The sequence below is a fragment of the Pieris rapae genome, chromosome 23, assembly GCF_905147795.1.
Source record: "Pieris rapae chromosome 23, ilPieRapa1.1, whole genome shotgun sequence".
In the NCBI taxonomy this organism is placed as follows: Eukaryota; Metazoa; Arthropoda; class Insecta; order Lepidoptera; family Pieridae; genus Pieris; species Pieris rapae.
In genome coordinates, this window is record NC_059531.1 from 2955292 (window position 1) to 2977560 (window position 22269).

Genomic DNA, 22269 nt, shown 5'->3' on the forward strand with positions numbered 1-22269 from the left:
TATTATATTACTAGCGGATCCGACAGACGTTGTCCTGTCTACACGTCTTTAATTTCAAAATTTCAATTTATAATAAGTCATTTAGATGAAAATTATTATTCAAATGTTATGACAATATCAAACGATCCAGCACATGGTCACACACTATATAACACAATGATAACAAAACTTTTTTTAAATTTCGGGACAGACTAAAATTAAAATTCGAATATTATTTAAAATTTGACAGTGCGATGGTAGCGCCGTCGGTCGGATCCAATGTAAAACATTCCAAAATCAACAACTACTAATTAATTAAAAAAAACATTGTCCAGCGGACAAAATTGTGAATCTAAACCATTCTCGAATCTCCACGAACACACACAAAAAATTTCATCAAAATTGGTCCAGTCGTTTAGGAGGAGTTCAGTCACATACACACGCACACAAGAAATATATATATTAAGATTGTCCTATTTTTCAGTTAAATTCTTAGAAGCATAGGTAGGTTAGGTTAGTATAATAGGTTACCTTGGGTAGAATGCCTATCGAACCCCGAGGGCCCATCTTAAGGGCGTGTGATGGGCTGAGGTGTTTTTAGTGGGTGGGGATTCGCTACCCCTCTGAATAGCAGAGGGTTTTGAGTGTAGACCCAGCCCCACAGTCCCCGCGTCAAGTTAGACATTCTTGATGCAGACCTGCATTAGTGCATTTCCACCTCATTAAAAAAAAGTATATTAGGTTAGTTAATAATTAACTTGTATTAATGTGGTTTAAGTTATATTTAAGATGGTATTTTAAAGTACAAAATACCATTCGTATCATCTCGACGTACGTCTTTTTAAAGTCTGGCCGCCAATCACCACTATGTGGAACCAGCTGCCCAAGGAAATATTTCCGAAACAATTCAAGAAAAGAGCGTAACAATTCTTGAAAGGCCGGCAACGCACTTGCGAGCATTCTGTCAATGTGAGTGTCCATGGGCGGCGGTATCACTTAACATCAGATGAGCCTCCTGCCCATTTGCCTCCTATTACATTAAAAATATATATTTAAATTTCAATTGATTAGGTGTTATATCTTGGAACAATATAAATTATTAATTATAAATTAAATACCATCAAAGTCGAATTAGTTCAAAACTAAATATGATTTCAGATATTCTAAATATAATATGATAATTTTTCAATTCGGACGTAATTATCCGTATTTATCCTATCTGGTCGCCAAACTCCAAAAAAGTATATTGTTTTTATTCAGTTTTTGTCATCGTTTCTTAAAATGGAGTGAATAGAAAAAATATATGTTGGAGTTGATTAGTTTATGTATCCATTTTAAAATATCGATACTAAATCGTGTAATAACTTCGCTCGATAGAAAAAATCCAAACATAGCCAAAATGATACTTGGAATTCATTTTGATGATAATTTAAATCAAACATGATTTTGAAATAAACACGATATATTTTATAGCAAGCCAAAAATTACATTTCAAAATAAAAATTGACAAAATAACATTAATTTAATGTTTTACATAACTAATTGTCATTACTTAGTGACAGATACAGTGACACTACAATTCGTGTTTTGATAGGACCTTAATTAAGATTATTAATTTCTGAAACTCTTTTCTAAGAAGTGAATTTCCTCTCATTCAGAATTTACATCCAAAAATAATCTAATCTTAATATATATATTTCTTGTGTGCGTGTGTATGTGACTGAACTCCTCCTAAACGACTGGACCAATTTTGATGAAATTTTTTGTGTGTGTTCGTGGAGATCCGAGAATGGTTTAGATTCACAATTTTGTCCGCTGGACAATGTTTTTTTTAATTAATTAGTAGTTGTTGATTTTGGAATGTTTTACATTGGATCCGACAGACGGCGCTACCATCGCACTGTCAAATTTTAATTCGAATTTAAATTTTAGTCTGTCCCGACAGTTAGCGCTGCGATCAAATTAAAAAAAAGTTTTGTTATCATTGTGTTATTGTAGACCATGTGCTGGATCGTTAGATATTGTCATAACATTTGAATAATAATTTTCATCAAAATGGTCCAGAATGTTTTAGCTTATTAAAAAAAGTTTGAAATTTTCAAATTAAAGACGTATAGACAGGACAACGTCTGTCGGATCCGCTAGTTTATTAATAAATTATTTATCGGTATGCTGGTAAATTCACAATTGCAAAAATAATCTGATAACACTTTAAATATGGGGACGTAGATGGCAGTGCAGCAGGGCTTGGCGCTCCAGAAGCGTCACTAAACTCCCCAGACGGGGAATCGGTGCCCGTGGCGTTGACAGCTGCAGGTCCAGGTCTCTGGAGGGCCACGTACACACCAAGAAGAGCTGGTGATCACCATTTGAGGGTTCTATGGGCTGGACGACTTGTTAAAGGTACCGCTTTAATGTGTGCTAAAATTTTGATAGTTTTGTATGTCTGTAGCGAAAAAAACTGTGCTACAGTATTATTAATAATTTTTCCCAAAAAATGGTGTATTTTGATGTGAAACATCTATAGCCGCACGTAAAACCGATTTCTGGCGTGGCGACGCATGCCGTGGCGACGCGTCGCCACGCTATATGATATACAGTCTAAATGCAGTAGTAAATTTCACATTTAAAAATATTTAATGAAAATAATGTTTATTCAACAAATAGTCATCGTTATCTGGAAAAAAATCGTAATATTTTATTTTATCATTATGACATATTTAGTTCCTATCACAATCTGTTCTTTTCTGCATATTACTTTTACAAAATAATGTCGATGTTTCACATCTGCCAGGCGTCCCGTGACAGCTCACATATATTTTTTGGTATTTTGTTTATTTTTAATCCTTTATTTCTTCTATAACATACCAGGTTGCCCCCTAACTGTAAAAGTAAGCGCTGGTTCCGAAAGTGGAGATGCCTCCAAGGTGGTCTGTTCCGGGGCAGGATTGACAGGAGGAGTTGTTGGTAGAGATATTCGATCCTGGATAGACACGCGTCGAGCCGGCCCTGGCGAGCTCACAGCGCATTGTACTGGCCCTAATAAGGTATATTTAATTAATTAAAAAACACTTGGCGATTAAAAAGAGTGGCGGAGAGTTTATTGTCAGTTCTTCTCTTCCGTTCTACGCCCTTGATTTGACACTGGCAGTAAATGTAAAATTAGATTTATTTAATATTTCTTTTTTTGACGTTCATAAGTGTACATTATGTTACCTATATGAATAAATAAATTTTGACTTGACTTTGATTATTAATATTATCCCGAAATATGGTCATTATTGACGTGACAACGTCTTATAATTCGATTGGCTTGGATTGCCGGCTGCACGCACGAAGAAACAAACTCGTGCGGCGTTACCTTGTTGTGAGGCGTTCCATTTAAGGGTCAAAGTGCAAGCGAGAGCGCGGAACGACCGAGAAAGAGGTACAATCGGCTTCCGCGTTCGACAGTGTTCGTTGTCAAAAAAATTGACATAATTGGATGCGTACCAATGAATGTAACTTTGATCAATTCAATTGTGATTTCCATTTACCTCCTCTATATCCATACAAAATATATATCAAACAAATCAAATCAAAATCAAAATTTATTTATTCAGTTTAGATGCGACTTAAGGCATGCTTTTGAATGTCAAAAACGTTTACAAAATTCGCGAAAGAGCAAAACTACGCCATCCGTTCGCAAGACTACCAGGTCTTGTTCTGAGAAGAACGGGCAAGAAGCTCAGCAAGTTTTATCCTCTCTTTACATACAATAATTCAAAAGAAAATGTCATAAACCACAACGTCATTTAAGTTACATAAGTAAAAATAAGATAAAATCTGTTCTGTGATTTACCACATTCACCATTACATTACATTACATTCACAACACTTCCAAGAGAACAAAGCAAATTATAACAATATAATTAGACCTATTGCCAAGCGTTTTTATCTTCTAGGTAGTCATTAACTGTGTAGTAACCTTTACACATTAAGGTTTTCTTAATATGTGTTTTGAATCTGTTGAGAGGCAGTTCCAATATTTCACTAGGAATCATGTTATAGCAGCGTACACTTAGGTCTAAATAAAATTAATATTTTCTTTTGAAAAATGCAACCATTCAGTATTTTCTTATGACGTCACACACGTCAGTAAACCGACTGTACAGACAACCGGTTTTTTTCATATGACCTTCAGGTGGCATACTGCGAGCTCTACGAACACGGCGACGGTACGTTCACGTTGAACGTGAAGCCGGCCGAAGCGGGCAAACACGTGCTAAGCGTACAGTTCGCCGGCGAACACGTGCCCGGCTCGCCCTTCACCCTCAAAGTGGCCGGAGCTCCAGATCCCTCAAAGGTATTTAAAAATTACGTATATTTATATAACGTATATACGTATATAAATATAACAGCGGCTGTCAATTGTCAAAATATAAAAACAATTTTTTTTTTCTTCAATAATAAAAATTACCATAAAAATAAAATACCAATATTTCATAAATTAGAATATATTATTTATTCAATTCGCCGTTCTTATTCTCTCTCAATCGCTCTCTTCCTTTTCATCGACAAAAACGCTGCACATCTTCGTGACGTTTTATCCGTAAAAAATTTACCGTCATGCGCTTAAAAAGTTTAAGTTTAAAAAAAAATTATTTCCCTAAAATAATTTTGAAATTTTTTACAGGTCCGCGTTTACGGCCCGGGCGTTGAAGCGGGTGTGTTAGCGACTTTTCAATCTAGGTTTATTTGCGACACTCGCGGGGCAGGCGCAGGCCAACTGACCGTCAGAGTTAGAGGCCCCAAAGGCGCGTTTCGCGTTGAGATGCAAAGGGAAAATCAGAAGGACCGGACTATATTGTGCAAGGTATATTAAAATCTTTCATTTCAAATGTAAATTTCATATTTTAATAGTTTTCACATGTTTGAGCTCATTTCAATGTCATATGTCAAACTGACAGAATTTAGCATTCCTGACAGACGACAGTTGACAATTGACATTTGTTAACATATTACTTACGTTTTCATACTTTTCAGCTTATTTCAATGTTATATAATGTTATTGTTTGTTTCTGTACCTAAATTTAAAAATAAATCTGTCAAACTGAAATGTTCATTGAGCATTTTTGCAATTTGTTGACATATTACAAACATTTTCATACTTTCAGCTCATAATACGTTATATGACAAACTCAAATGTTCATTAACCATTATTGACAGCTGACAGTTGACATGTGTTGACATATTACTTTCCACTTTCGGTATGTCATTGCGTAGCTCATTCTTGACGATTGGAGATTCACAGAATATGCCCAGACTTTGACGATGGCGGTTCATGGTGTTTTTATTTTACCTATATATTATTTTTGCAGTTTTCTCCCACCGAACCTGGTGACTACCGCGTGGAAGTCCGTTGGGCGGGCCGCCATGTCCCCGGCTCCCCATTCCCCGTCATGATATTCGATACTCAGGAGGAATTACGCAGATATCTGCAGGCCACCGCTGCCTAAGCACTCGTTATAACATCATAATCATTCTAAAAATTGTATTTGATAGAAATTTTGTAAAAATCTCATTTTTTTAGAAGGTATTTATATGATTATTTAGAATTGGGAGGAAAACAAATCTCTATGGTCAAAGGCTTGAGTCAAATAGTTTTGTAAAAATGATTGAAATTAAAGTATTCTAAAAATCCCGAGAATAATAAAATTAATGTCTATAAGTGTATCAATAATGCTGTAAGATTGCGGTTCGCTTGCGGTTCTCTTGCGGTACTCTTGCGGTGCATACATTCCGTCCGTCATAATATGGACCAAAATTATGTATGGAAAATAAATTATAATAAATCACGTGTTAACATTATTTTTAGAATATATGCCATAATTATATTTTGAGATATAGCGAGGAATTTAAAATTATTTCTCCAAAAAAATATTATTTCGTCTTATTTTTCGAAATTAAACGGCCAGTATCATTGTACGATATAAAAAAACTTGACACAAAGCAATGAATTTTCATATAGTTTTCTGTGCAATTGATATATCCATATCCCAAGCAAAAATATTATTATCTAAATTATATTTGTATATAATGTCTATTGGTATCCTCGCTGTATGTAATTAAAAGTACATTAAATATTGTTAATATTTATTTATATAGTTTCGTAACTAACTGTTTTCTTTGTTATTTAGAAATATAAGACTTAAATTACACTAAGGGATTTATTAAATGCATCTTAAAACTAAAAAAATCGCTTTTTTTTAAAGAATTGCGTTTTTGAACTTCAGAGTAATTTAAATCTTATCTTCTAATTCGTATCATGGGTTACTAATTGTTAACAAATACATACAAAATTTAAACGGTTTCTTGTTTCATTTCCCCAAAGTTAATCAACATTCTAAAAAATAGATTATATTTGATGGCAATACTTATAACTTTATGCCAGTTTGAAGTAAAAAAAATAGATAACAATGATTGAATTAAAATGTCAGTGAGTGACAGAATGGCGCCAAAGCTGCCACAGTTCCACAGATAAATAAATGTCATGCCAACAGCCTACCAAGTTACAGAGGATATAAAAAAATGTAATTGCATAAGTAAATAACGGTTATATTTAGTAAAATTAAGATTAAAATATAACATGACATGACAGAATAATCTCTGCTGCAATCGCCTTTCCCTCGTATCCTAAGCTCAGCAACTTATTCATGGACATGGGTTCAGTATTTTTGTATGAAACTCCCTACTGCAACACACACTAATCGGAATCGTAACATAGGTAATCCTCGCCTCGGAACAGGCTCTGAACCGCGATGCGGTGCATGGTCAACTTGCAGTTCCCGCGTGTACGGCTCTTCGTCCCTCTTGCCCCTGTCCTCTCCCGCGACATTCCTATTTACTACCGAATGCCTTAACCGCGGCGTTGCCTAGCCGTAGACGAGTTGACGTATGTTAGTTTGACGGCAAAACGGTGACGGTTTCCCAGTGTGTGCTTCAACCTTTATTGGGGTTATGTAAAGCTGTGTCACTATCAGTGATTCCCACCAAGGCCATACCCAAAGAAACCCCCCTAGAAAGAGTATAGCAATTTTTAAAAGGCCGGAAATTCGCGAGCTTTTAGCAGTGGTAGCCATCTTATAAATAAAACAAAATTTCACTCAATTATTTATTCATCTTATAGTATTTATGTAATTCATCTAAAAATGATACAACAATCAATTAAATCTTACTCGTATCTAAAGCTTTTATCAAAATATGTAGTATATACAAATTATACATATTTACAGCGGGTTAATTAATAATAAAAATAAATTGATATAAAAAATACAAAGACTAGTAATTACAACAAAACATATATAGTAAATGTATGTATTTAGTTATGTACAGCGTTGCCAATATTTTACGTAGATCTACGTATTTAATGTCCAACAAATTTCACAAAGTTAGACCGGGAATGTAGAACTTTAAGAATCACAAATCTTCCATTTCTAGAGGATCAGCTAATCAACGCAGATGAGATTTGGCGTCATATTTCCAAAATAAAAAAAGGAGATGCAACTCTTGTCCCAATTTACACAAAAGCTATTAATAAACATTACCGATAGGTCAGATAGGTATAGGCCAAATGCTGAAAAACTTTTTTCTTCAATAAACTTGATGAAAACTAACATCAGAAACAGACCTATTGAAACCCTCACTAGGTTACTTTATACAAAAAGTAAATTTAGCAGAAAAAAAATAGGTTTTCTTCAGTTTTAACTACCCTACCCCTCTTCATTTCATTCATAAAAAATACGTACGGACGTAGATCTACTAACTTTTCCTATACAATTTTTACTAAAGATTTTCTTATCTGAAATACGTAATTTTCAAAATCCGAGTTGGCAACACTGGTAGTTATAGATAATAGAGCGAGCATAAACAAACGGCTATGCTGTTAATTGAACGGCTAATTAAGCTAGTTGCCTGCGACATCTACATTTACATATACACTCATGTATTAAACAACAGATGGCGTTGTCCATGTGTAAAACGGGATAAAAAAAATTACGTCCTAGAAATATATGTTTATAGGGCGGCTTGTATCAATTTTCTAGAATGTATGGCCCCCACATAACGCGGAGATTTCTCAATATATTTCTTTAGTGAAATTTATAATGATTTGTCAAGTCCATAATTAGTTTCGCGTACCGCGTACCAAATAACTTCATTTAATTCGTGTGCCTTTTGAATTGTTCAAAAAACGAGAATACTACAACGCGGTCCGTGTTTACCCCGTCAAAGACGTACTAATATCAACTTGTGTATACGGTCTTATTTTTATATCGAATTAATAACCTCCTCCATTACTACGTCGGTTAAAATGCGTTTAAATTCTAAAGCCGCACTTGAGATAATATTAATTTTTGACGCAGTTTTTTAATCTTTATTGCTTGATCGATGACGTCTCTGTTAATAATGTCCGAATGACAATTGACACGTAAAATTGACATTTATCAGTTTACAAGCATTGTATGCCACGACGCCATCTTGTCTAGAGCGTTTTGGCGCGTTCTTGACTTGTTGGTTCCATAATCACTAATAAAACTGAAATGGTTTTTAAAATACTATCAAAATATTCGTACAAAAGGATTTTATATAAACTTAAAGCATTTTTGCTTGTCGTGAGGTATTCGGGTTTTGAATAAAACCGAGTCAGCCCTAAACTGTGTCGAGAGAAGTGGAGTGTAGCCCATCACCTGTAAATATTAATGTATCTAAGGATTTTTTTATACAACAGGGGGCAAACGGGCAGTAGGCTTATGTAATGTTAAGTGATACCGCCGCCCATGGACGCCTCAAATGTCAGATGGCTCGCGAGTGCGTTGCCGGCCTTTTAACTGAATTGTTGCTTGAGTCTCTGAGGTCGTAAGTTCGAACCCCAGCTCTGCAGTGGAATTTTTATGAACGCATTACGGAAAATATCGGCAGATTTTCTCAACTGTTATTCAGAAATTCTAAAGTATAAAATTATAGAAACTCACCTGGGAAAAGAATTGTATGCATTTATGCCTTTCGTGGAAGTGTGTTTCGTCAGCCGAGAGCGTGACCGGACATCCGGGACAGCGGAAGGTCCATCGTGACGTCACCTTTATAAAAAAGTGCGTACACAAGTCAGAAGTGAAAATTCTTTGTAAATTAATTATTACTAAGGTAAAAGCCCCAATAGCTGATCCCTACATGTATTTGTGTATCTATATTCACAATGTTTATATACTGTATACGTGCTAATGATAATTGATAATATAGATAAATAAAAAATCTGCGTTTACTTACTTACTGCGTTAGAATTTTCATCTAAAGTTCTAATATGTAACTAAACAAATAAATCAACCAATAGCGTGTAACTTTCGATCTCCCTTTCTCACTCTATCCCTCAATCGCTCTCTCTCTCTCTCTCTCACTCGATCTTTCTCACTCGCTTGCTCCCCACTCTCGCTCTATGGCTATTCTGCTTCGTTATGGCTGCTTCATGCTACGTTCGCCCTCTCTCTCTCACCATCGGTCTCTCCCTTTTCTTCAACTAAAACGCTGCACATCTTCGCGACGCTTGTTTCATCCGTAAAAATTTTACTCTCATGCGGGTATTACTAAAAAATCGTACAAATCTACCTCCACTTTAAAAAAAAATATTTTTACCTTAACGGGCGGCTTCCTGGTGATGTGCGCGACCAAAAAGTTCATAGCGATGTCTTCGCAATTCATATATTCATCGACATAATCCCTCACCGCTGCTGGGAGTACACGCCAATAGGCCCAGAGATAGTAACGATGGACAAAGGCCGCACCAGTTAAAACCATGCTGAGCTCACAGCTGGGTAAAATAACGAGAATCCATGTAAGAACCTAGTAAGCTTCATAGGCATGCAGAAATGTTTTTCGAATTCAACTATATCTTACTCTATCGGTTACGATATGTGCAAAAGAGACAAAAAGTCAAATTCAATTATATCTTACTCTATCCGTTACGATATGTGTAAAAGAGAAAATCAAGTCGAATTCAGCTATATCTTACTCTTAAAGAGAAGAACTAACACAAAAAAATGATACTAGACGGCTTCGTTTCGTCGACGTCAAAAACGAAAATGACCTATGAATATATGAATGATATTACAACTAAATAGCGCCTTGCCTTTAACTAGCGACTTGCAAAATGTTTAGCCAGTTAATTAAACAGCTAGGCAAATGACTTGGAATCGATGACGTTTCATTACTTGCCTAGCCTGATGACTGTTAATTTTAACATAATTAGAATCTATTCAAACTGTCAATATGGCGTGAGCTGATTATCTTTCAGGCCGTTAGTTAAACTGCGCCATTTAGTTAAACGGCTAGGCTGTTAAATGGAACGGCTAAGCTAGGTGGCTGCGATAGATACATATTATAGAAAATAAAATAATCGTGACTTAAACTAGGTATGAATTTATTGCCGCGAAGACAGCGCCATCTTCTGAGAGAAGAAGTAACATACCTGTAATTAGAATTGTAGAGGAACCCGTTGTTAAAGTTCAGATCCCAGGCGTGGTATCGTCCCGGAAAACCAACGATCCTGTCGCGATGTTCACGCCACACTCTGTGTTCACACACACACATAAGTTTCATCAATTTTCCCGATTACAAAATATAAACAGACATCTAATTTCTAAATATTCTCAATAAATATTTTAAAAAAATATCTTAAAGGTTTTTTTTAATTTTTTTATATTTGTTTACGTGTTTACATACTGGCGGGTTTACAAAATCAAAAATGATCTATTTCTCTCGAAACTATTAAATAAATATTCATACTGAGCAGGCCTGATTTAGGGGCAAAGGGCCCCCCACAAAGTAGGGGGATTAATTACGTTGAAAATAAAGTTTAAAAAAAATTACACATTTAATTTTTACAGTATTTATTAAAAAATACTTATGTCTGGAGGCTAAAGGACTTGAAGCCGAAATAATTTTCCAAATAGAATGAAAAAAGGGGTATTGGTCCAGAATAATGGACATTGGAAAAAAAATCCGACTTTTCTCTTGATATATTTTTATGAGTTTGCTAAATACTTAAATAATATTGTTAACCCAATAAATTATCGATTGAAAAATTCGACAAAAACTTCTCCATAGAATTATGTGTTTTTATAATTTTATACACACCTGAAAGCGAAAACGATTTCATCATGTCGTAAATGGGCATCGTCGTCCACACACAATACAGCCTCAGTCTCAATGAGGTGATATGGAAGGAAACGGTTGTTCAAAGAGTTCCGCGGAGTTCTAACAACCGCCACTGGAGCCCCGGATTCTGGCCAGGTCATTGATGGAGAGGGACCGGTCACACCATTCCACACTACCACCACCTACAGCGTACCAGAATTGTAAACCCACTTGGCAAAAAAAATAACAAAAGTTATTTTCACGTATACTCGAACTACTAAACCGATTTTGATGAAATTTGAGAAGCATAATCTCGATAAGACAATCCGAAAATCATAATTTAACATTATCACATACATATCAAGCTAAGCCTTTTTTCAGTAGGCTAAAAGGAAATTAATACAGATAATATAACTTTTTGCATATGTCATAATTTTTGACATTCAAAACCTTTTGTCTTCAGTCACCGTGACCACGCACGCTGTAAAGCTAGCAAAACGTCGGGAAAAAATTAAAATTATGTAAAATAATTATAAGTTTATATAGATAGCTTCAATCCGTTAAAAAAGTTTTTTCTTTAAAATTAAGTTATTCCAAATGAAAGCACAAATATGAAAGAATAATAATGGGGTGTCGCCCCAAAAATGGTGACACCCGGTAAAGCACACTAGTGAAATCGTACCTTTAGATCAACTGCCATCTACCACAAGATTGTATGAAAATTTCTCACAGACTATAAATTTAAAATAATCTCTCTATTTGTATATATTCTATATACACTACGAACCTTATTTAAATACGGCAACCCCCTCAACCTAGCCAGTGCTGCTGCCAACACCGCCTCTCTTTCATACGTCAATATCACTATCGTGAACTGTTCCCTGGGTCTATCACCACCCAGTGCCTCACTAAATTCCTTCCCTGACCCACCAGCCCCCGCCCCCACAGGTCTAAACCCAGCCGCCGAACCCAAAAACCTCGCTTCGGACGTCACCGGAGGATCCCAGGGCAACTGGGGGTATATTGAGAACGGCTCCCCCCAATCGTTCCACATCTCATAACCGTGCAGCAGAATGAGGGAGTAGTTCCGTCTATATGCTGGACTGGGGTAGGGCGCCTCAAGGGGGCCTAAGGTCTCCTCCGGCTCGGAGTCAACAGCTGGAGGTTCCACCTTCGATGGATAGTAGGACTCATTGAACGCCGGCATACCCATCGATGCCACAGCTGGTCTACCTGGGATGTTCAGACGCGTTCTTATCACCGCTAACAGTGTATCGACGCTCGCCTGCAACGAGCTCATGTATCTCTCCCACAGAACCCGACCCTGTCTCCTAAACACCAGTAAATCCGCATCCGACAAGGCTCGCAGCAAGAAATGCAGTTCCGTACACCTAGCTTTGGGCAAAGACAATGTCGCCCGACGCCAATCTAAGACCTCATCATACGGCAAGTTTAATCTATCCCCACCCAGGATAACTGGAATAGCACCAGAACGCAACGCCTCATACAATCTCGCCTGCAAGAGAGCTGTGGAAGCGTATTTCTGGTCCGAAGGTGCCAATATCAAGACGAAGGTAGACTCGCGAAGAATCGCTTGTCTGGACCTGTCTGTTCCGCATAACGCCCAATCTCCAATTGGCAGAATTGCTCGTCTTTCGACTGATGGATCGCATTCGAATTGGAAGAAGAAGATGTCAGAAGATGGTGCCGCCTTGGCAATATTCTGGAGTGATTCAATCAATTGAATGTCATTGTCTTTGTTTGATGCGGTCGCTGGTGAATGTGAACCCTGGAAACTGCAACGCTATTATACATACAAGCGGACTAAGACTTTTGAGATTAAATTCTTTAAATGAAATTGCAAATTATATTTGTGTATAAAAATGTGTTTAAATTGATTGACCTGCATTAAAAAAAGTGTGTGTGTTATGTACACGCGTTAGAAGTTATACTTCTTTGGCGTATGGAAAAAAACGAAAATGCAGTAGTGATTAACGATAAATATTAAAATTAACCAAAAAGATTTTATTTAAATAAATAAATTATAAGTATATATCACCGTATATGAAATTGATTAATTATTTATTCAAACTGTTTAATTGTACTGTTACGAAACACGTGTTGTAAATATAAAAATACTAGAATATACAAATTGAACATAGAAATCTATTTTCATGCCACCTAGACCTAACTTTACGATGTCGAATTTAGGTGTTGGTGTGCGCGCGCATCGTAAAAATTCACTCTCATCATTTTTCTCCATCACGCCAAAAGAAGTATTCAAAACAGTCACAACCTTTTTAGGTCTCGGCCTCAGATTTCTGTATCTGTTTCACGATTTGTTAATCTAATCGGCAAGTTGGTGATCAGCCTTGTTGATCAGTTTCCTCACGATGTTTTCCTTCACCGTTCGAGCATATGTTAAATGCGCACATAGAAAGAAACTCCATTGGTGCACAGCCGGGGATCGAATCTACAACCTGAGGTATGAGAGTCGCACGCTGCAGCTTCTAGGCCAACACTACTCACGATAGAAAAATATTCTAGAAGAAAAATGAATTCTAGAAATTTCGAAACACAAAAGACTAGCCGCAAATGTATTAATCACCCTAATTCAAACAGCGATATAGATTATATACCTTAGAAGATACTTCCTCCTTGCTGGGGCCATTGGAGCACATTCCGACCAAACGTCACCACCTGGTGGCCCCAACGCAGGGGGGGTTATGACGTCATATCCTGGTCTAAATCGTTCCAGTGTGAACGTCGACTGTGCGATAATCGCCCGCCCTGTTGATGACCCCATGAACGAATCACCAGAACCGACAGACAACTCGCGCCTGGCCAAGTTTAACAAAACATGATTCCGCCCATCCCCACCCCAAAATGGGAGGGATTTTACCGCAGTTTCGTTTAGCATTTTATATGGCTCTGTGGATCTGAAATTGAACAACTTTATCAACATTCACCTGTATTTTTTTTTTATAGAACAGGGGGCAAACGGGCAGGAGGCTCACCTGATGTTAAGTGATACCCAATCCCAATGCCAGAGGGCTCGCGAGTGCGTTGCCGGCCTTTAAACCTGTACCTCGACACTTGGCACTGTCCTTAGGGCAAGATAGATATAGAGCGCACTTACACTTTGCTCAGACTTAACTTTCGAGTTAAGTCATAGTCGGTATTCATAGAACAAACTGGGAATCTCTCTAGCTAGCTTAGCTTAATATTTACTTACCAAAAACTTTGACTATAAGCCTAACAAAAAAAAACCCAATATTTGCCACTTTGCACACATATCTATTACTTGACTTTTTATTTTGGTCGTATCTGCCCTATATCACTAGCATATGTTGACAACAAAATTCAAACAATTAACAAACCAACTTCAATTCTCTCTTCAAATCTGTTTTGTCGTTGTCATAACAGAATTATTGTCATCTCTAAAATACATTTTCTAAAGGTTACTTGTAAATATCTAGTTATTGCAATAATAAAATAAATATATAACAATAAATAGAAGATATTTGTGTACCGTTTTAGACATTTAAATATTTGTTATTGTTATATTTTTAAAGAATAATAAAAAAGGTAGTCCATGAAATGAAACATCAATTTGTATTTGGTCATTTTCTGTCTTAGCTTGTGCTTAGCTTAATTTCATAGTTAAAATCTCTATAAATACTCAGGCTGCGATAAAGCTATTGCATAGCATTTTTTATCAACCTATGCAATTATAATTGTTTATTTATTTTTTATTTATGCAGTATTTTTTTTTCTTTGACATTAATTCAATCTACCAGACTCAGACTAACAAGCCTAGCCTACGAACAAGCGTTCTGTCCTGCTCTAATGCATATTGGGCGCACCTATATTACGTCATAGTGTGTCAGATTATTTTCGTTACGGAATTTCTTGTTTCGGTCGCCACGCTCAATGCCTGCGATAAAATCTATGCAATAGCTTAAAAATAATAGAAATGATGAGTGCAAGAAGTGTACGTATACATATAAAAAGATGAAAATAAAAACTTACAGAGTCTTGGTGTTTGGGAACGCTTCCCCGATAAGCACGAGATATAAGCAGGCTTCATTCGGGTTTCGTGTCAAATGAGCATTATAACTTAACGTCTGTCGCAATGTGGTTTTCAAGAACCCATCAATCTCTGCATTCGCCAACGGTGAATATATATCGGGGTCGTAGAAGTAAATCGGAAAGCCAGAAGTAAGCGAGCACCTGGAGTGATCGAAACATGAGTGCATACGGCAACTGGTTTCTAATGAAGGATTTATGGGGGGAAGGATGGAGGGGGGCCTAGAAGGTAATATTTGTGCTGGTGGGGCCAATTCTGGGGAGTCCCGACGAATGGCTTCCAGCTGTGCCAGTCTGGCTTGATCGGCTGACACTCTCAAGCGCTGTAATTCCGCTGAAGCCCTAGCATATTCGGCCTTTACGCTGTCAGCCTTTGCGCTTGCTAATGCTGCTTCTTTCTGTAGACGCCCTCGTCTTTCTTCTAATTCACGAAGTTCTGTGGACACTGACGCCTGAAAAATACCTTACTTGTTATATAACTATATTTTAAAACTAGATGAACTCGTGAACTTCATATCACTTGCCAAACTTTTTGGCTGTGCCGAAAATAAATTTAGAACTGTTTCGGTAAAACGCCTTCTGTATGGCAATTAAAATTTACAATAGATTACCGAAAGAATTCAAAGATCTTCCGACTAGAGACTTAGTGAATTACTTTTAGAAAAAACGTACTACTCAATAAACGATTATTTATGTGAGACATGGTAATTTATACAAATTTAATAATGTATGATAATTGACTTAATTGATATGAATCTGACTAATAATGTAAAATCAAAACTAAGATAAATTTAATAGATAATATGCGAACAACTGACAATTGTACCACCTTGACATTTTGTACCATATTCTTGCAATGAATATATATATATAATGAATATATATAATAAGCTGTAAAAAGTCAAGTGACGTGTAGCAGTGGGGTATACTGGGCTAAACTGGTTTTCAGGCTATATAAGCACGGCGCGCTGTATGGTCGGGCGCACTTCTTCGACGCTCGCACTAGATATAGGACGTTACTATTGTTGTTAAATTTGTGGTTAATTTCGTGTAATTTAATTTGGTTATTTTTAGTAATTTTATTTGTTAATTTCTAACTTCAGTAGTGGGATTCGTTCTCATTTCTGATTAGTTTAAATTAACGCCCACGTGGTTTTATTTTAGTCAGTTTGAAACGCGAGTGTTATACGTTTAATAAAAATAATGGAGGGTAGGCGGTGAACACGTAAAAAAATGACGGTGTGCCCGTCTCTGGGCTTGAAGAAACGTTACAGTCGATATTAAACCGTCAACCGACGCAAGCGACTGAGCTATGTCCACCAGTGGTGTCACCACAACAGTGCTCAGCAACACCACCGCGAGGGGATCGGCCCTTTGCACCGACATGCGCAACACCATCGGATTTGCTGCTTTCTTCCTTAAGTGACACTCGTTACCACCTGGTACTGACGGTTCGCACAATGGTACTGAGAACGCTCCGGTGCCAAGTTCAAGCAGCGCATGCGAGTCAAGCACTGATCTGGTACTTAATCAGGTGACCGACAAACTAGTAAGTGCGTTGAGCACAATTCTGGTAAGATCTAACTCCATTTATATTTCTAATTTTGATCCGTCTTTCAAATATTTCGATATATGGTGTGAGCAGGAAGACTGCGCGGTTGTCTAATTATTGGGATGACCGTGAGTGTGTATCTCTGATTGGATACTGTTTGAAAGGGGATGCTAAAGTGTGGCTAAATGAGTGGCTTAGTAATGATCATAGTTGAGAGAATTTAAATAGCTTTTTCCGTAGCGACTTAGCAAATATTTTATTCGACGTAATGACAACAGACTCTGATAGTTATCTCATGTATTGCGTGTTATACGAGGAATGAGTGAAAAGTTAATTGTCGCAGTAGTTATTCGGGGTATTAAGGACCCACAAGTTCGCGCCGCCGCGACTTGTGCTAATTTATCATCGGAAGGCTTAGTTAAATTCCTCTCATTATATACCAAGCCCCTAGAACCGCGCTCTATAATACAAAATCACGTTAAAAGGCCAAATTTGCGAGATAATTTCGGAAAACGAGATAATTTTCAGTCTAATATTAACTGTTCATGTTTCATGTAGGGAAATTGGTCATATACAAATTTTGTGTCCTAAAAAAAAACTAAGTATGAAACCGCACCAGAGACTCAATCTACAAACAATTCAAGTTTAGAAAAAAGGCAGTTTTCTAATATCAAAATTATTTGCACATTTTGTAAGAAGGTAGGACATAAAACGGAGGACTGTTTTGTTCGACAGCGTTCCGAGTCGAGCGGTAGGCTAAATTAGTTATAGTTTACCGCCCTTATAAAATGTCGTATGATGAAAAATTACGCGTTAGAGATATCATAAAAGATGTGTTAAATCAATAAATAATTAGAGATAGAGATTTGTAAAGAAAAAAAGCGATTCAGATAGGCTTTGTGTCGACTTTAAACTTAAAACTCAAAGACAGTTAAAATACCCGCTTCCGTTAATTGAGGACCATATTGTTCGGCTAGGTAAAGCTACCTATTATATTTACCTTGATATGGCTACTGGCTTTCACCAGATAAAATTAAATAAAAAACATCGACACCACTCCCGAGATTCGTAACACCTGGGGGTCATTATGAGTACATAAAGATGCCATAAGAATTAGGTAATGCACAGGTTGTATATCAACGAATTATATCAAATACGTTACGATTTTACATAGATTAGGCAGAGCCCTTGTGTGTTGTAATTGTGTATATGACGTATTATTACCTAGTAAAACAATAGAAGAGGGTTTAGGTACATTACATGATGTGTCAGAGATGGGGGTAAGGGTAAGGGACCCAGGCAGGCTTTTCCATTAATTTAAAAAAAAAAATGTAACTTTCAGACTACGGAGATAGAGTATCTATGCCGAGTCATTAGCAATGGTCAAGATATGAAGACATCGTGCATTGCGAGGTTGACTCGCAAGGGTGTGCATTTCAATGGCGGCGATTTTGCATTTGTGCCAAGCTGTTGGTAAGCTAGACTCCTGTATGCGCGGACCATATGTGGTTTTAGCGACGTTGTCGCAGGACAGATATGAACTAAAATTAGTCGCTGGTTCTTATGGTAAAGCTGCCGCGGAATACATGTTGCCCTGGCGCGGGGAATGGACCCCTGATGTGTGTGCCGCATTCTTTGAGAGTAAGTAATTTTTACTTGCCTTTTCAAAACTTATGTATGTTGATAAATGTTTGTGAAAACTGTCATTTTATTAGAACTGCTTATCATATAGGTAGTAACTATTTTGGTAAAGACCTGCGGGAGTCTTGTGTGATAGTAATGGAGTCGCTCTTACTATCAAAAGCAATGGAGTCGCTCTTGCTTAGTGTGATGTACAGTAATGGAGTCGCTCTTACTGTTAAAGCAATGGAGTCGCTCTTGCTTAGTGTGATGTACAGTAATGGAGTCGCTCTTACTGTTGATAGCAATGGAGACGCTCTTGCTATGTAAAAAAAAAAAATGAACTAATGTTGTGTCGAAAGTAATGGATGCGCTCTTACTTTCGATGAAGTTATGTTAATTTAACGTTATAATAACAAAAATGATGTAATTTTTAGGTGGCGCTGATGATGACGATAGTCCTTCACCACAACCACCGCACGTGATACAAGAGTCATCAGCAGGTCAAGTTTCAACATGCCAACCTGCCTATCATCACACGGGCGAGGACGCACCGTCGTCAGGAGAGGCCGAATAAGCTGTAAAAAGTCAAGTGACGTGTAGCAGTGGGGTATACTGGGCTAAACTGGTTTTCAGGCTATATAAGCACGGCGCGCTGTATGGTCGGGCGCACTTCTTCGACGCTCGCACTAGATATAGGACGTTACTATTGTTGTTAAATTTGTGGTTAATTTCGTGTAATTTAATTTGGTTATTTTTAGTAATTTTATTTGTTAATTTCTAACTATATATAAATTATTATTATTATAAAAATACCAAAAACAAACTCAAACCCAAAGTTTATTCATTCAGTTGAATCACGTGATCAGTTTGAATTGTGAACTGTACCGCCTGTTCAGTATCCTGACCCAAGGAGAAAAGCAAGAACCTTGGGCTAGTTTTTTTTTTTTATTGTATTAAATCATAAACTATATACATGACAACCAAGTTAAACTTCTTCATTTTTTAAAAAGCCATAAGATGGAGGATTTGAATTTATTGGGAAATTGAATTATAATTTGTTCCAATTGGATCATTTAACCCTTCTCATGACTTCCACAAATATTTCAAGACCAAATAAGTCCAGCCATTCTGAAGGTTTAGTTAGACTAACAAACAGTAATTCATTTATATATATATTTCATATTTTTATTCATTTATATAAAAAATAGGCTCTTTTTCAAATTGATTTGCATGTGATACAGTTGGAATCTTGTATTCTGGTTTGAGACTTCAAAAGTTTCATCATCAGACGTGATGATGAAACTCAGATGCAGGTCATCTGTTACCTCCAGGGTAAATGTTATAGAAGCTACAGAGAGATCTCACATCTCTACAACACGCCAATGGATCAAGCCACTTGGAAAGTGACTGTCAATGATTCAATTCACTTTTTCTTGAATTCCATCAAGTGGAAGAAACTGGTACTGGGAAGCTTCCGCCCAGAGGCGAGAACAGTATGGGTGGTTCCCAGTGATACTCCAGACTAAAATACCATCTCTTTTTGCGCACCACACCAAGCTTCTTAGAGTCTGGTTATTTTAAATGACTGTGAAGTCTTACATATATTTTTTACAATCATATCATAACAATACATACCTTAATTCTTAACATTTCTTTTATCCTAAGTTTTAAATCCTCTGCATTAACAGTTGATATATCAGCTAATGAATCTAAATTATGCATTCCATTTAATCCCAGCGTTGAAGATGATTCATACTAAAAAAAGTAATTTATCTTAAATAATATTATTATATTAATGATTCACAAATTATATAAGCCTTTAAAGATAAATTAATCATTAATTTTTCTATAATTATATAAATATTGTTTATATTGAATCAGAATTACCCACATGTCTGAAACCAGAAAAACTATATGATAAACAATAAGTGAAACAGAAACAGGTCTACCCTATGCCATCAAGACACTCAATATGGAGCAATTAATATTAGCTTTTTTGTGGAGTATTATTATTAGTCTAAAATCTACTTCAATATACTGACAGACACATGCAATATTTCAAAGTTAAATAACATGTTTCACACATTTCTGTGAATTAAAAATTAATTAAGGCACAACTTTCTTATGAAGAATGCAATGTAAGAATTTATTTACATAGTAAAGGTTTATTACCTTAGATAAATAATAATGAGTAACTAGAGGAACTAGGAATAATATCACAGACACCATTAATATAACTCGAGAGAGTTTAATATGCCCTAACCACTGGAAAATTTTATCGTGTAAATGCATTATTGAAGAGAAAATTAATTCACTGTAACTCTTGTTATTAGACGCATTGGAGTAAAATAAATATTCATATTAAATAGGCTATTGTGTTTTCACAGCATTTTATTTGACAAAATGCGTCTATTATATGGTGAAACGTATTTATTAGCGTTTTAAGCAGAATAATCTCATAGTAATGCCTTCAAAATATTAAAATTTAAAATACACAAAAATACGCTCTTGACTTTTCGTTTGATTCTCAGACTACGACTAATTTCGACCACAGTCCTAGCACATACGTCAGACACTTATTTCACCACAGGTGGAATTACAGATATATTATTTAATAGTAGATAATATTAAGTATTATAGAAATTCACAAAAAAAATTGTCACAATACAACATATATTTTTGAATACCATAATGAACACGTTCATTCGTCGGCTTTTACTTCGAGGAATTCTCCTACCTCTCTCGTAGATGAATACTTCAAGTGATTTGGTGGGTTTGTATTTATATTTAGCGGGCAGACATAGAGCGATATGGCGTTCCATTATTTTTATTGTTTTTCTTTGATTTTTATTTTGAATATGATTATATCACCTTGAGGAACTGATAGAAGTTTAAAAAAAAAATATGTCCCAAGTACCTACTTGTTCTTGTAGAAAATTATTAATTAGTTATCAAATTAAAAATTATTTTTATTCCTATTTGTTTACGTACTCTTCAATTTTATGCATTTCTATTTTACACTTGTTTGTATGGAAGACAAGCTAACGCCCACACCCAATAACGTATCCATTTTTGTCCATATGAGATAGACATCTTAATCCAACTTTTGATTGAAGTGTGCCAATAACCAATTGACGGATTGTAATAGGCATCTGTACAATACAAGCTATCCATGGTAGGTCGGATCGGCGTATGTGGATAAACTTTTAAGTATGCAAATGACAGTTCAACTGTGCCATAATCCTTTCGATTAAGATTTTAAGTAACACTCGTTATTAAAACAATTAAAAAGGTGTTTGATATGTTTTTAACATAGATATATATATTTTAATATTATTTATACGGTTTTTTTACTTTATTTGGTTTATATTGATTATATGAGTGTAAAGAGCGAAGAGATTGCATACTATCCGTCGCCAAAAATGGATTGTCTTCGTAGGGTGTGGTTATTGGGATGCAGATAGGAGATCGATTGACTGTCACGGTCAGATTGTGGATTAATTATTGGGTTCGAACGTTAGCTTGTCTTTCATACAATGATACACTCTACCTAGCATTACACCCCCGATAGCGACAATTATACATACATAAAATAGCAAGTCGCTCGACAGCAGCTATCTTTTGTGTAAACTTTTTGATTAATGACAATATTTATAACTTTATTTGGACAAACTTGACATTATTAAATAATGAACTTTCTAAAAATCTGTATATTCTATTACTAGTGCAGAAAAAGACACAGACAAGAAACTGACAAAAATTGTCAAAGTCAATTTTTTTCAGCAGTGAGTAGAATCGGTCATGGAGTACTTGAGTTGCTTTCCAATTCCAATCGGCGCCGGCGCCTGACGTGCACACTG

General features: G+C 36.2%; 2 protein-coding genes across 2 annotated transcripts in view; one reads left to right on the top strand and one right to left on the bottom strand.

Annotated features, from left to right (window-relative positions):
• LOC111000535 (filamin-A) overlaps positions 1-6329 on the top strand; it is a 126909-nt gene extending 120580 nt beyond the window's left edge. The window contains exons 50-54 of the mRNA XM_045633560.1: positions 2209-2382; positions 2851-3026; positions 4163-4324; positions 4655-4834; positions 5340-6329. Coding sequence (XP_045489516.1) covers positions 2209-2382; positions 2851-3026; positions 4163-4324; positions 4655-4834; positions 5340-5477 — 830 coding nt within the window. The 3' untranslated portion in view covers positions 5478-6329. The remainder of the gene's footprint in view (positions 1-2208; positions 2383-2850; positions 3027-4162; positions 4325-4654; positions 4835-5339) is intronic.
• Positions 6330-7118: 789 nt separating this feature from the next.
• Positions 7119-20955, bottom strand: LOC111000541 (exostosin-3). Its single transcript, XM_022270005.2, has 10 exons — positions 20582-20955; positions 20045-20164; positions 15178-15686; positions 13785-14084; positions 11933-12941; positions 11146-11348; positions 10478-10579; positions 9646-9820; positions 8991-9095; positions 7119-8705 (listed from the first exon to the last, which is right to left on the bottom strand). The coding sequence occupies exons 1-10, from the start codon at positions 20699-20701 to the stop codon at positions 8601-8603; spliced, it is 2748 nt and encodes a 915-aa protein (XP_022125697.2). The 5' UTR covers positions 20702-20955; the 3' UTR covers positions 7119-8600.
• Positions 20956-22269: the final 1314 nt, after the last annotated feature.